The sequence below is a fragment of the Pundamilia nyererei genome, unplaced genomic scaffold (genome assembly GCF_000239375.1).
Source record: "Pundamilia nyererei isolate P.nyererei 1_Seehausen unplaced genomic scaffold, PunNye1.0 scaffold00011, whole genome shotgun sequence".
Taxonomy (NCBI): domain Eukaryota; kingdom Metazoa; phylum Chordata; class Actinopteri; order Cichliformes; family Cichlidae; genus Pundamilia; species Pundamilia nyererei.
In genome coordinates this window covers 5,763,660-5,779,542 of record NW_005187412.1, presented here as the reverse complement: position 1 = coordinate 5,779,542, position 15,883 = coordinate 5,763,660, and the positions used below count along the sequence as shown (strand labels likewise).

General features: G+C 40.2%; 1 protein-coding gene across 5 annotated transcripts in view; it reads right to left on the bottom strand.

The window, feature by feature from the left end:
• sox6 (SRY-box transcription factor 6) overlaps nucleotides 1-15,883 on the bottom strand; it is a 129,825-nt gene that overhangs the window by 47,321 nt on the left and 66,621 nt on the right. For all 5 annotated transcript variants that reach the window (XM_013908547.1, XM_005724307.1, XM_005724308.1 and 2 more), the window contains 2 exons: nucleotides 6,701-6,873; nucleotides 5,058-5,126 (listed from right to left, as the gene is read on the bottom strand). In XM_013908547.1, the coding sequence (XP_013764001.1) occupies nucleotides 5,058-5,126; nucleotides 6,701-6,873 (242 nt within the window). The remainder of the gene's footprint in view (nucleotides 1-5,057; nucleotides 5,127-6,700; nucleotides 6,874-15,883) is intronic.

The following is a 15,883-nucleotide window of genomic DNA, read 5'->3' as shown; positions in this document are numbered from 1 at the left end:
ATCATTTGTGCCGGGGAGACAACAAAAGCATCAGAGAATACACAAATTAGCACTATTATCTTCGAGCAATTACCATACGGCCCCGTGTTTATTTAAACTCATCTGATTGATTTTAAATATTTACCATTATACTGTAGTTTTGGGTTTTTGTTCCTCTAAATTGGTAGCGGTACGAAATCAGCATTAAATTATTGCAAAGGATCGGATGCATATTCCATTTCATTATGATAAAAAGGTAGACCAAACAGAAGTACTAAAAGACTATTTATTACAGAGACCAGTATGATTTGATCAAATCTGGTGCGAGATCTGGTGAGATAACTGTTTGCGCAGCACTAAACAAAGATTTAATTCTTCATCCGTGCGGGGTTTGTCAAGACTGGAATACTGAATGCAGGCCAATTATGTGTGGGAAACTACCAAATACTGCCAAAGATCTTGCACTGGCTTGATGATTTGTGTTGTAACAGGACCGTGACCCTGACCCCAACCATCAAAAGCTGCGTCTGAATCACAGTGGAAGGGGATCACAACAAGAATGCAGAAATCTACGAGTAAGCTAAACCAGAAGAAAAGGCTGGATTTGATTGAAAACGTTTGAAATTGAAAGAATGACTTGATGACAGCCGCGGGTCAGGCTTGATGTCAGTCATCTGCCAAACCGCAACTGCACCGGACACTTAAGGAAAAGTTTATTTGTTAAGCTATTATGGATATTTCCAGAAGATGTGGAATAAAGCCCCCGAAACAAACAAAAACTGCTTTTTTATTTTAAATATAAAGCTTGATGTTTGTTTAAAGTTAGATTATCAGAGTTGATATCTGTAGGTGCAAACTAAAAGAAAGAGAAAATTATGTGAGTGCAGACTCCTCAGCTACTGTGTACAGATGGACAGGTACAGACATCCTCCTGTGACTTTTCTGATTTCTATGAGAAATATGGGAGTTCTGTGTCGTCTGAATAAAACACATCACTGTATAGTTTTTTTTTTCACTTGTAACACTATGTCAACTGACATTAAACACCTCTGTTTTTGTGGTAAGACTAAAGAATTAGAAAGCATTAGAAAGAAAAGGGGTCAAAAAACTGAAGCTGCACCCTTTCAAACCCTTTTTAAACCTATTTTGAAGTCTTTTCCTGTAAAATAACGACAACAATACTTTTACAGTGTGTGATACACTGACAAAAAGATTGGGAAAGATATGTTAGTAATAACCCTGCCATTGGCTAAAATATGAACTCTATGAAGAATTAATGCAGAACCTTTTTCTATCAAACTGCATGTTTTCCTGCAAGTCTGTTATGCACCGTCTCATCTTCAAAAATCTATCTCTATATTGTCCACCTTGTAAAATTCTTGGCGGATTAATGCTGGTGTTATTGAATTTCTTCTTTAATCTTGAAACCTTTAGTAGTGTCCCCCACTGTTTCTTGACACCATTAAAGACACATGTGAGGAAGCCACTAAGACTTTGAAGTGTGCAGTGGACACTAATACACTGGCCTTTTCTCTTTTAATCTCTGGTTTTCATTTTCAGCAAGCCGTGTTTGTGGACATGAGGTTAAATGGACCAAAAATGTGCGCTTACTTTCAGCGAGGTCAGAGTTTATAGCTAGGTCGTATGTCGGGAGAGAAGAATAGGTCAAAGGGAGATACACTGAATAACTTGGCTGACGAACAGATCATTCATGGAGTGAGATATAAATGTGGGCAAAAAAGAACTTTTGTCAGCCAACATTGAAACTGTTAGCTTGCTGATCTTGGGTCTCACAGTGTCCTCAGAGTTAGCACATCAATGCCACAGCCAATGACAAATGACAGTGTCATGATATTGTGATGTTTTTCATGGATTAAAAAAAGGAAATTAAATTAAATGTTATGAATTAAAAGTGTCCCTCTGTTTCATGTGGGGAGCTCGGCTTTCTCCAGCCTGTTTGTGAAGATAAAGTTCACCCTGACCTTTCTGCCAGTATTTATTCCATTGATGTGTGTATCAGTGCGTGGGTCCCTGTGTGCCTGTGTACTGTACACTATCACCTTTGTGGATGTATATGTGTATTTACTTGCATACAGAGTCATACCAGGGATTGTATCTTAACAGACCCATCCTTGAGGAAAACATGAACTGGGCTTATTACCCAGTGAGGTGCATGGAGTTATTCTTATGGTCTGGCTATGGATGGCACAACACCTGAGTGCCTTAAAGCTCCATGTCTCATACTTTTTAAAATTTTATATCCTGAAATGATGCCTTGTCTTTACCTCTCATGCATTCCCACAAACAAAGCGAAACAGAGTTAAATGGCTCATATATATATATATATATGTATATATATATGTATATATATATATATATATGTATATATATATGTATATATATGTTTAAGTGTCACATGACCCTTGCAATGGTGAGGTTTCAGATTTTCAACTTAAATCAACTCAAGAGTTAATCTAATCCTAGGATTGAATTAGTGCCAAGACGATTTCAACGAGGAGGATGAACTGAAAAATACAAAGAAGCTGAGGGAAAAACACACAAAGCCTTGAGCTTTAACTTTTGATAAGCCTCTAACGCTTCAATCAAAACATCTGCTATCTTAAAACAAGTGACATTGTAATCCCGAGGGACAAAGACTAAATCTCTTTTCGTCTCTTGTTGGAATGATGAGAAAGGATAAAATGAGAGTTGGCTATTCAAAAGAAGAACTCGATTGAACTACTTGCTGCCTTGGACCAAACCTCGCTTACTAAACCTAATAACTACCTACTTCTGATTCAACTTAAATTTATATGCAAAAAAAAAAAGTCCTTGACAGCACACGCGTAACAGAAACAGCCTCCAGTTGCGGTCCCCTCGGTTTTATTGTGTGGACCCTTTACGGTGTCAAATGTCACATCATCAGTAGAAGACCTGAGCAAGAAGCTTTCTCTTCATTTTCCTTCGAGCCAAAACAGAAGGACTTTGATGGCAGGAGGGTCTCCAATAAAGTTTAATGCTCTCCATGCTAACAGCAGAGTAACTCAATCCCTCAGTGCTGCTTACCACTTTGCTAAAGGCCTGCGCAGTACAGGATGGAAGCTTGTTTACAGAAATAATTAAGTCAAAGCTGTTGTATATTAAAATGACCAGGGCATTTTTAAGAGGCAGCACTAATGAAAACAGAGTGGCAGAAACCGTTGCGCTAACTTGCCCCTGACTCTCTTTTATCTACTCTTGCTGATACTCCAACTTGAGAGGAGTGGCCATAGGTTAAGGACAGAGAACATATTCTTCTCTAAATAACTTGCTGTCGGATAAACAATGTTGCACACAGTGAAACTTATTAAAGTCTTGGGAGCGACTTGTTTTTGAGTTGTGCGTGCCCAGTGCAGCCAGGAGAGGCTGATGGGCAAGTAGAACAGATGGTCTGACCATGAGATTCTTTTATTTAATTGTGGATGTGGCTTTTTTTTTTAATCAGGAGAGATCTCATTTTGTCAGGGGAAAACTGGCTAACTGGGCTCTACAAGAAAGGGCTTTACTTGTATCTCTGTTCAAGTGTTTGAAATGGATATTTAGAAGCACTTTCCCATAAACACTTGAAACCTCACCCTCTCTGAAAAGTATCCATCAAGGGGAATTTTCAGGTAACATTTGCCTATAACTCTGTGATGAAAGCAAGGGCCTCGAAAAGGGAGATCCTTTAGGGCTGTGCCCTTATGCTCAACGTGCATAAGTAAAGAGCTCTCTATCATATGAGTATTACTAGTCCCTCGGCAGTGTATAAGGTACTTCATTTTCGAGGGTTTTCTACACAGAGTGTCATGCTATGTGCTTGTCTGTAGTGGAATGTCGTATGGAATTGTTTTTCCAATAGACTGTCCACTGTTGAAGCAAAAGGTCCAGGCTAGTGGCTACTCCACAGTAAGCTGAGAGTGCAGTCTTCCTCTTGTAAAGAGCCATTGAAAGAGGCATTTTGATGCCCTGGCCATAAATCTGCTTGTTGTACTAACTGCTCTTTGAGAACAGATGTTTTCTTTGCTCTTTGGATCATAAGAATAAGCTGTATTATATGTGGTATGTCCCAGTATATGGGGAGAAGATACTCTTTATCAAAAAAATATCTGAATGTTGATTCTGCAGGAGTTTGCTGCAGGTGAATATTTAAAGTTTTGATGTGGAGAGTTTTGAGAACAAGCAGAGAAGGAGGAGGTAAATGGAGAAGGATGTGCCTGACACCAAACACACCCGGCAGGATAATGTTAGCCTCACAAAGGCAGCCAGACTCGCAGCCTTGACCACTGCCAGCAAGCAACCCTGGATTACCCTGTACATATCCCTGACCATATTCAGCTACATGCTGGGTGGGTGGTCTTCCTCTGCACCTTTGTGCTTTGTACCATACTGCACAGAGCACACACAAACATACACACGTGGTGAGCAAGATAACATCTGGCATGATGCACATCTGAAAAAGTAGAACAAAACATAAAAGTCCACGAGGCGGCATAAGGAAGTACGTGTCGCAGGCACAGGTCATGGTGACAATGTAGGTTTCAGCAGGTCGCGTGCTGTGTGAAAGCGTGCCATATTGCCCTTCTGGGATCTACTCATTTCGGAGGCATTTACCAGCCTCTTTCATGTCCCCCACCTCCACGCACTTCTCCATCAACACAACTCATTAGCCGTTGTTACTTTTCCCCCCATTTTTTTTTTGTTCATTAAGATGTGCTAATTATTCGCCTACATATTTTAAAGTCCTCCCGATTACCAACGGCCAATTAACATTTGATGAAAGTGACGAATGTCAGCGTGACACACACACACAAAAAAAATCTGAGATAAAGGAATAAGAAGTAAAGAAGGAGTGGCAAACTTAAGCTAGCCATGATATTTACTTTAATGCCTAATTTTATTGATCTGTGCAATTAAATCCAGACATCTGGATCATGGTGACAACCCTGGTGCTCTAATTATACTGAAGAGGCAGAAGTGGAGTAGTAATCATTGTAGAAAAAAAGTAGGAGGTGTAAGCTGCTGAGTGGTAGAGGGCCAACAGAAATGCTTTGACTGACCTGGATCTGCTGCTGGAGGAGGTTGATTTTGTGCTGTTGCTGCAGAAGCTGCTGCTGTTGTCTTGCAATCTGGTTGGTAAATGAAGTGGGAAAAAAAATGTAGATTGATTAGTAAATGAACCTAACACTAAATATGTGCCAAGACCGACGATACAGGGCTGGACTGGAGGTGGAACTTAAAAAAGCAATTTTTATTGTGAATAAAAGTGTATTCTTTTATCTAAACCGCTGCAGTCAGTCAATAACAAACCATTAAATGTTCTAAATGAATATAAAATGAACTGCAGAGTTGAAATTTGCGGAGAAAGAGAATAAATGATTTACAGGACACAGACGAATGTGGTTATGATGGAGGTGGCAAGCCCAGGAAGGGTGACAGGGGTCCCCGCTGCCCCTGAGTGACGAGCAGCCACACCGCAGTGTTTCTCATCCCTAGCGCTCCCTCCTTTTACATGCTCACTTCATTGAGCATGACAACCTAGTTTTAAGTGTCATTTAATTTTCATTTTTAAATATAATTACAAAGTGTTCACTGTAAGATATCGGCCGTCTGCAAATGTGTCAAGATTAATTTGTGCTGGCTTCCTCACGAGTGTCAACAGTTAATTACTGCGTTGTATCTTGATGGCTTGATGACATCCCAGATCTCAGCGGGCTCTCTTACTCTCCCTCTCTCAACCATCTCTCGCTGTCTCTCTTCCATTTTTATTAATGGTAAATATTAATATCAGCCCGCATTAACATAAGATCAAATAATAAAACATATATCACTGGTCGTTTGTTCTGCAGTGTCTACAAAGCCTTCAGAGCTGAGCGTAGTTTGCAAATGAACACTATTGATTGAAAAATAAATCAATACTGTTAATGTATTATTAGTGTACTATGACCAAATGCATCACTCCAAGGTGGACGGTCTATCTCTTCATTTACCAAAGGAAGGTCTGAGAGTGTGCTGAGAAAACTCTGAGTGAACTCCTTGCTGATAATTGACTCATAGCCATTAGGGTGGCGGGTGATAATAAAAGTGTCGCCCGTGTGGATAGTTTGTGTCCTTATTTCTTCCCAGACATTAACACACTTCATGGCCTGTGCTAATTTGCTGATTTGTACAATATGGCTCATTGGCCTGATTTGTGCTGCAAATCTAATGCCAGGCTTGTTCTAATAGGAGTCGATTTATAAGATATAGAGGACTTCCATATTTAATATAACGTTTAATTCACACATTCCCTCGCATTTGTTAGTACAAGTCATAATAACATTTTTCCTACCACACAGCATAACTGTGGGCGGGAGAGCATGACCGAAATATCTCAGGCAATATAGACTATAACGTCTTTCAAATCTAATATTATTCCAAATTCCAACCAAGTAGCAAGGTTTTATTGGCGCATTTCAGGCATGAAATGTAATATGAAATAGAGAGCTAAGCACAAAGACTTGTGTTTAAAGAGGTTTATTATTAGGTGAAAGAGGAAATTAAATAAAAAAGGTAAAAGGAGGGAGGGGAATGTTCTGTGTGTTTCAAATAGTAAGAAAAGAGCCTAGTTTAGGAAAAGGTAAAATAAATAAATAAATATATAGCGTGGGCTATTAGCTAGGTGTTTTGGTGCGTGTGAGAAAAGAAAACAGCAAGCGGTTACCTGCTCCTGCTGCTGACGAGCTAACTCCATTTGCTGCCTCTGTTTCTCCATCTGTGAGGCAGCCAGCTTCTTCTGTTCATCGTGAGCAGCCAGGAGCTGCTCTCGCAAGCTGATCAGCTGAGTGATCATCGTGGAGAGCTGGTGTTCCTTTTCGGCCAGGCTCTCAGGAGTACCTATTGAGAAGAAGGAGAGTGAGAAAGAGAGAGCAATGTCTGTGAGCAGGAAAGGATAAATGCAAGGTGGTGAAAACAAAAACAAAAACATGACCACAAGTTGGTGCATACCTGGAAAAAAAAGTACTCAAAAGTTTTTATTGTGACCATGACTAAATAACCAGGGTGTAGGCTTTTGGAGGAAACACAGCAGAAGCCATCGGTCATTATATAATGCTAAATATAGAACAGTGACCGATCATCATGTGCTATTGTGCTGTACACAATATTTAGTACAAAGAAAACCACACAGGCAGCAACCAACTGCAGTGAATTCACTAGAAAGTGTTAAGGTCACACACAGCCTGGAGTTGTCTGTTTTTCTGTAGCTGGTGTTCACGGCTTTCACAGCAAGAAAGTGAAGGAATTGTTCCGAGCACACAGACAAAGAGCTGCAGGGAGCTGTCAAACTGAAATCGCAGCTTATTTCAGACGTCCACGGGTGATTATAAAGAAAGTGTTAAGAGTCACTCTTTGCACTGGCCTATAAACAGAACTTTTATACACACCAAATATTAGGGGAGGAAACGGCTGCAGATTTTGGCTGAATTTAATGTGGAAACCTGCAGAAAAAAAGACTCAAAGCGGTACGTACACAAACAAAATGCATGCTCAACATACACTATAACCACATGCACTTTGTATCATCATCACATTCCCTCTCTTTAATGCATATTTGACAAACCAAAGCAATGACAGAGCAGCGGACTTGCGTTTCTCTCTCTGCAGTTACATGTCTGCACTGTGTGTGATAGGGGCTCCGCTGCACTGCTCTCTCTCCGCCTAATCAATGCTAAGTGATCCTACCATTGACTTACACAGCCAACATAATTGCCAGTGAGAGGCTAGACAGTAACTCACTCTCCTCCCACTGCACTCCTGTGTGACAGCTGGTATGGTGGTACGCACAAAAAACTGACAGGAAAACTGACAGAAAGAGAAAGAGACAGTTAGAGGGAGAAAGAGAGAGAAAGGGGGCAGAAAACACAAGAGGTCCAGATAACAGTGCGGTGAAGTCTGGCCTGAAGCCAGCAGGAGCTGAATTCTTTCCTGGGTGTCTTCCTCTCGTCTCTGACCACATCTGTCTTGAGTTTCTCCTGAGAGCTCCCAGGGGCCCTCTCCACTCAAACTATTTTAATTTGACTAAACACCTGATTTATTTTATCTCTCCGATGAGGAAAGCTGTTTGTCTTAATAGGGCCTGTCAACCTCCAGAACCCATTCAGGGCAATTTACTGGCAGGCTTGTCTGAACCTCAGTTCGCCTCGTTCTGCCTCTGCTGCCTGCTGCAATGGAAGAGAGCTGCAATTCTCCATTTATCCTCCTAACGAAAAAAAAGCACCTAAAAGCAGCTATTCATTGGGCCTGTGTGCAGTTTCCAAGGCCTCAATTGACTTCTTATTCACCCAACTACACTTGTTGTGAATGGCTTATCTATAAAATTGATACAATCAGCACCAATTTTATTAACCTTTGGCTGTCTCCATGAAGGAGCTGCTCAGCAGCAAAATACATCGGTCATTGTCACAATAAATCACTATCAATACTGTCGCGGGAAGGAGGGAGAGCCGTAAAGAAAGGGAGACGGCGGGTAACAAGACAGAAAAGAAGAACAGGAAAATCATCATCTAGATGATCATTTTGATTTGGGGCCATCGAGTCACAGATGAGTGTCAGCTGGAAAAAAAAGTAAAACATCTGGGCTCAATGACGCCCTCACAGCCTGCCTAAGTACACATGTCACACTAGTTTAGGAGTTTAAAAATTGTGAAAATTACAAAGATTCTGCAGAATGTTTATGTTTTGTCTTGTGAGTGTGAATATGCAGCAGAACTTGTGCTAAGTGTCCAATGAAGGACCTGATGGGCCAGTCTGAGTGTGGGGTGTTCACTCCTGCCCAGACACCACAAGAATACTAACAGAAGGCTCATTGTTTTGATGTTGAGCTGAACTGTGGGAAGCCCAGACCTTCCCTTGCACCACGATTTAGGCCATCTCTCTCTTCTGATTTCAGTCATAATTGTCGATCTCAGTCCTAAAAATCTACAACAGCTGAAGACATTTTCAGATTAGCTGTCAGTACTGCAGACAAACACAGCTTTGGTGCTTAAATATCTACTAAAGATAAGCGCAGTGGAAGGAAACCAAACATAAAATGAGACACATGTGTTTTTTGTTGGCTGGTTAGTGTTAAAATCCCTTTCTTCCTGCTTTGAATTATGGATCAGCTTTAAAATGCAGATAAAACTTTTATTGGGTGGTACAGAAGAGGAGAGTCGTGGTCTGTGTCTGACCAGGCTGCTGACAAAAGAGGCCGTTTCCTGCATATTGCATGGCTTTTAACAGCGGTAGGGCTGGGGTCTGCCTGTTAACATGTCTCCTCACATTGCGCTTCCGATGGCAGACAGACAGCCCAGAGATGCCTTGGCGCTACATAAACGCCAGCAGTCGGCCTGGACCTAACGTGTTGTGACATCCTCCTGGTGAACAAGTGAGCCTCAGTAGGACAATACCAGCCCAAAGCAGGAAGAGGATCCCAGGAGTAAGCGGTCAAGCTGTGCTGGCACTTTTCTTGTTTTGTTATTTTAGGACACTTCTGCCAAGTTCAGAATTTTTAGACTGACACATAGAAGACGGCGTTGTCCAGTTTCAGCCCATTCACATGCACCTTTTGAGATTCCTGCCTTCTTTAAACGTCACAAAGTAGGGCAGAAAACATCAACGGGTGACTAAATAAATCATAAGAGAAAAACAAGCAGAGCCATGGTTGCTTGGGGAAGGACGGGGGTATTTGAGCCTTGGGGTCTTTGGATAAAAGGCACTTTGTAGGGGTGTGATTTGTTTTGTCCAATACCCACATCTCTCTCTCTCTCACTCTCTCTCTTGGCTCCCTCCTCTCTGCTCTAATCAAGCAGTCTCTAATTTGGGTTCCAAGTCCAGTACCGGGGAAAAAGAAGGAGGCTTGTTACTTTGAAGAGTCCCGAGTGAATAACACAGATAAAAGATTCAGGCACAAAAAAAAGAAAGAAGAAAACGAGGAGGGTGAGGGTAAAAAGGGGGAAAATCACAAGGCACCCTATTCTCTTCTCTTCCTTTGGTTAAGACAGCTGAGCCATTATGACCAGATCTGAATTGAGTTTTTTAGCACCAGAAGACTGGAATTTCTTTGTCTCTCTATCAGACAGCTATTGTGGATGCTTCCATATGCTGCAAACCCATCCTAAGTAAATTGGGCCTTGTCTAAATGGTACGATTGTACCAAGCTGTATCCGCACACAGACCGCACATAGCTTGAATGCCTTGCATGCTGAGACGCTCTCTCACTCTGCGTTCTCCTAAAGCGCGTGTGAATGTAGACGCGAGCGTGCACCGATGTGTGTTGCACGTGCCTCCAATCAATAAAAGGTACATGTCTCTGAGTAAATGCACGTGTGTGACCTCTGTGGTCATCTGACCCTTTGTCCATTCTTTCTGCGGAAAACACAAAGAGCTAACTCAGTAGCAGCAGACGACATCTATTGCTGCGCGCTTTAGTATTTTTAAGAAAAAAAAAAGGATGTCCACAGTCCTTTTACCAATACCTAACAATGTTTTTTTCCAATCAAATTTTCTTTTGTGTTATTTAATACAACTGAAACATTTTATCCTGTGTTAAAAAAAATATGTGTTAGGTTGAAAACTGGCAGAAAAGCCAGAGTAACGGGAACTAGTTTTATAGTATCCCTTTGCTTTTAAATAGTATGTGCACTTGTTCAGCAGTGCTGCAAGGCTGTATGTGTTTCCAGTAATATGGTGTTAATGTGTCTCCGTGTCCTACAACCAAGACAATATGAGCAACAGCTGTTTTACCTGGCTTGCTGCCTCTGCTATGATATAAAAGCCGTTAATCTTGCCAATAAAACCGCATTAACAAGCATAAGCAATGACTTACAAGTACGTCATCCACTGGCAGCAAATGCCCCTCAGCCACTAAGCTTACCTATATGATAAGGATGAATATATCGGCTTCTTTACAATGAAAAACTCAAATGTTCTCTAAAACTTGCAGTAGTCTGAATATAATAAGTGTATTATAGTATTTTGCACATGCCACCTATGTTTTTGCATATAGTATATTTGAATGTTGATGCGACTGCATCAGAACCATTTAAGTGTCTCAGCACCATCTTTTAAACATAAATATTCTGATTGGCATACGGAGAGGTTATTAATAAAAGTACTCTTCATCTACTGAGGTTCTGCTGTTCATGGTGAACAGTGATAGAGGCTAACATTTTGATGATAGAGGAAGCTTCACTCTTCAGTATAATTATGCTAATGTAAAAGCTCCAGCACTTAACTGTCTATCCATGACACTGGACAAGGTACTTCATCAAAGCCAAGATAGAGGCTCGACCTGAGCATATTAATCCGCGGGAAATGCCGGTGACCCTTAAATTCTCCCTGGAGAAAAAAAAAATTTCAACGCAGCAACTTTATTTGTGTTCTTTCAGTAACTGAATGCAACGTTCTTTGAATCTATAAGACTGTGCAGCAAACCACAGATCCTGGCACCAAGATGTTGTGTAAGGCAGCATGTAGCAAAGATCATTACATAAAAACAAAGATTGTCTCCGAGCCTTCATTTCATCTCTTATGGCCTTTATAATGATAAGTCTGACCCCCGTGACCTTAAAATATAAAAAGAATGCACAATTTTCAAGGTCTTTCTAATACATAGCACTTAAAGCATATGAAACAGTGATCAAGGCAATGACTTACTGTCAACAAATCCTTGGAAGGGAATTAGGAGTTAGATGTTATCTCATTCTTTTCACAGAGCGTTTATTCATCCGTCTTACCTATACAACTGATAATTAAAGCAGAATCTACTTGTTTCCTTGAACTGCGCAAAATGAGATCTTTCGAAAGACTTTCCGTCTGCTGTCTTTGATGGATAAGTGTATCAACAATACCAGTGTTTTGTCTGGGTTTTTTATCAGATCACAAGTGATAGACTGAAACAGCAGGGATAACAGGAAGCAAAGACAGATGAGCCCAGAACACATATTCACAAAGCATATAACAGGTCAGAGCACCTGCTGCGTTCTCAGGCTTTTAATACAAATCTAGCCAGCAGATCTAACCAGGGATCATAAATGTTTATTTTAGAATTTACCAATGCCATTGCACTGCCATGCTATTCGTGCCATTGCAGCATGGGCGAGCCAACAGGTCTGAACTACAGATCTATTTAGAATGCATAGATGATATTAATATATATCGACAATTAATGCCTTCAGAGAGCATGGAAAGTGGATTTTTCCAATATATTTTACTGAAAGTGAAAATGTAAAACTGGAACTGCTAAGTTTTATTGTACGCACATGTATACTGCCATTAAACACTCTTCACATTGCTAAAGCTTAAAAAAAAAACCATAACTACAATTTATAATCAATAATCTAATGTATAATTAGTATAATTAATTCAGCATTCATTAACACTTAAACACTGCCTATTGGAACTTAGCATATGCATTCAAAACAGAGGTAGAAAGCCCTGTTTGGGGGGGGGGGGGAGTTGCACGTTTCACTGATCTTTTGATTTCTGTCTTTCTCAGTTTGTGTAGAACAAATGCATTCTACTTTATTTATTTTGAGATTATTTTGTTACCTTTCAGGTGCAGCAGGCCTCTATGTAAAGAAAAAAAAAACCCTCTGACCTTTGTGTGCACTCTGTTCCTTATGTGCACCACATATGATCGCTCCTGTGCCATTTTACTTTCTCACCCTTTCAGTCAAATTCGATCCAGAACAGCCCAAATGTGCACAAATTTGTAGCCTCCGTGCAATTTAAAACGTTTAAACTTTTCATCAAAAGTCATCACATTTCAGGCTAGAATGACATTTTAGTGTTTTACTGCTAATTTTACACATTTGTTACATTACATTTTCGAAAACAGAACAGTGTACTGGTGATAGACTAGATCAAAATGCATAAAATTGAACATAAAAGGCCATAGTGCTTGCTTGGTGCACATGCAAAGAAGGATAAAAGGAAGATTTGAGATAGTCCCCAACTCCAGCCTGATTTTATACTTAAATGCCAAATCACAAGTACAAAATAACACCTGTGTAATTACCGATGTTCTTTCCATAAAAAAAAATTTAAAAAAAGAATCAAAAAGAATCCTGGAAAGTGACTTGATGCACTCGATAGCATTACCCACAAATGAAATTAAGCTAAAAATAACACTTTCTTATGGAGCCTATAAAAATGTGACTTTTTTTACTTTAAACACAATTTCAAAAACCTGTCTTAGCCATTTTTATGCCTTCCTAAAATTTGGTTGTTATACGCATCTTTTTAAATCTGAAGGGTGTATTCGCATTCTCTTACATCCTCATATAACTTAGCCGTTCGGCTTTACATGCTTGTGAAAATCCAATTTGCTTTGCTCAGGAAAAACTAATGAATATTTTAGGGGAGGCTCCTTTAAAAATGACATAGATATGTTTTTGTCAGCTCTCTCAATGGTTTACATTCTCTCTGACTGAAAGGAAGATTAATAAAACGATATACTGTTAAATGACTCAACTTGAACAAACCACTGGAAAATATGTAATTGAAAACACAGAGATTTTTGTACCTGTATATACAAACATACACTACACACACACGAGCACAGCGCTTCCTTTTTTACCTTCCATTGCCACAAGCTAAATTCCTCAATTCATTAGAGGAGAAAAACACACAGTCCAACACTCACATGCATTCATCTGGCAAATGTGGCCTCAGGAATAATGATTTACTGTGGCTCATATTTCACCTGAGTGCACAGGGCAAACAGTTGACTGAAGTGTTGTGGAGAAAATGCTAACTGAGGCATTTTTGACTGGAGCAACTGGACAGATAACGTTTTGTGCTATTTGTGTGAACGGTTTGTATGTTGGGTGTAATAGACATATTATATAAAATACACAAACCTTTTGAAATACCCTCAAAATTAATGTCTTCCTTCTCCTTTCTAACGCTACATAAGCTCACTTTTGATGGGGAATGTTGCACAAATATGCAGTTGTGTCCAGTAGTATCAAAACCGCACTTTATAGAGGTCATTAAGACATTTTTTTTAAAGTGCACAAACATGTTTTGCAACAAACCCACAGTACTAAACAATCTGGGCTCTGTGCTCTCACTGTGGACCCCTTTCTGCTTGTGCAGGAGTATAGCCAGCACAGGTAGGGCCAGCATCAAATCAGTCTCAGCTGCCTCCTGCCCTGCCCTCTGTTCTCCTCCTAAAGAGCTTCCACTTATCTGCCTGCCACAGGACTGTATGTTTGCACCCGACCACTGTCACGTAGACACCATTCTCAAATTGATTGTGACAGTGCAAGAGCCCTGATTTTTCTGCTTCAGAATTCAAGCTGCCATTTCAACGCTAGTGTACAGCGTTAAGCTTTTTTCTGTCTTTCTTTTTTAGCAGATTCCAGCAGAATGAATACAGCTTGTGTTCCAATTTAGTAACTACATATTTTCCTCCAGTTTGAGTAAATGCTTGAGCAGTTTGTGTGTGTGCTTCTTCTTTTTTCTCTTCTTTTTTTTTTTCTTATGCCCCCATCGGGGGGCCAGTAAACTACCACTCAGCAGGGAAACTTAAATAGCTCTGTTGAGTATGAAGCTCAAAGACCCTGCACAGAGCAAGCCAAAAGACATATAAGCATATATGTGTATGTATATATGTGCATAATGAATGGTTATTATCAGTCACTTGTGATCATATAACAGATCTCTCTGAGATATATAATTATAAATGTCAACTGTCCAAGTTTCCTCAGCTGAAATCTTTTTATCTGTGTACTTCTTTCTTGTGCACTCTTTCCACCTTGCCTCTTATTATCTGTTACTTTGTGTGGTTTGGAGCCTTTCCAGCTAGCCTCCCTTTCTTGCTCTGTGGTTTTGTTCAGGAGATTTCATCGTTCCTGCAGATTGACAGCTAAGCTCAGGTATGAAAACAAACAGTTAGCCCTGGAATTGACTGGTGAAAAGAAATCCGCCACTAATGCTCCTTCACAAGCTCTCCTTTTCGCCTCCCCGTGCTGATGCTAAGCCCTGACGGCGTACAAGAAAAGCCAGATGGAGATTTGAAATCATTAACCCTTAATAACACCCCTCTGTATGTCTGGGTTAAGCACATTGCCTCCACTGGATTACGCCACTTTCGACTTACACTAAAACACTAGAAAACATGCCTTTACCTCAAAACAGCACAATATGTATGAAACACGCGCATTACAATAGGCTGTAATTATACATCTGTCATTTGTAAGGGGAAAATAGTTGGTTGGGTTTGCGGACCTTGAAAAGAAAAATCTCTGATGTTGTTGATGCAGTTGTTTTGTTTGTTGACTGTACATGCGTGTTCGGCTCAAAAGGATAAAGTATTCGGGGCATGTTTGAACACAACTGCTGCAAAAGAATGTCTTTATTTTCACGGGCAAAGCCTCAGGTCAAATTCTCTCACACCTATTGTTTTTTTTTATCTCTTTCCTAAGAACAAGACAAAATCATTTCCTCACCAGTCAGATTCCACCACTTGCCTCTGCAATAACAATGGCTTCTCTTTCAAGGCTCCAATGGAACAATGTCAAAAGAGAGCCTACAAGGCGTTTGGTATAATTTGCGGAGGAATAAGTAAGCGATCTGCACAGAATATGCAAGGCCACTCTGCTACTAGGTACTGTAGCCTTTATCTGCATGTAAAGCTGTTTTTCTCCGCAACCTTTCATTCATTTATAACCTACAGATATGTTTGCCTTTTGTACTGATTTTAACCTAACAATTAATGGGACCTCTGATTCATCATAACACTTTAGATCTTAATCATAAGGTGTTTTCTGCTTGGTACCTTTGTTTGTGTTTTAATTAGGTGGACCTTGTGCATCTCCAACCCTGGGCCTCTTTTTAATTGCCCGTATTTACATCAGGC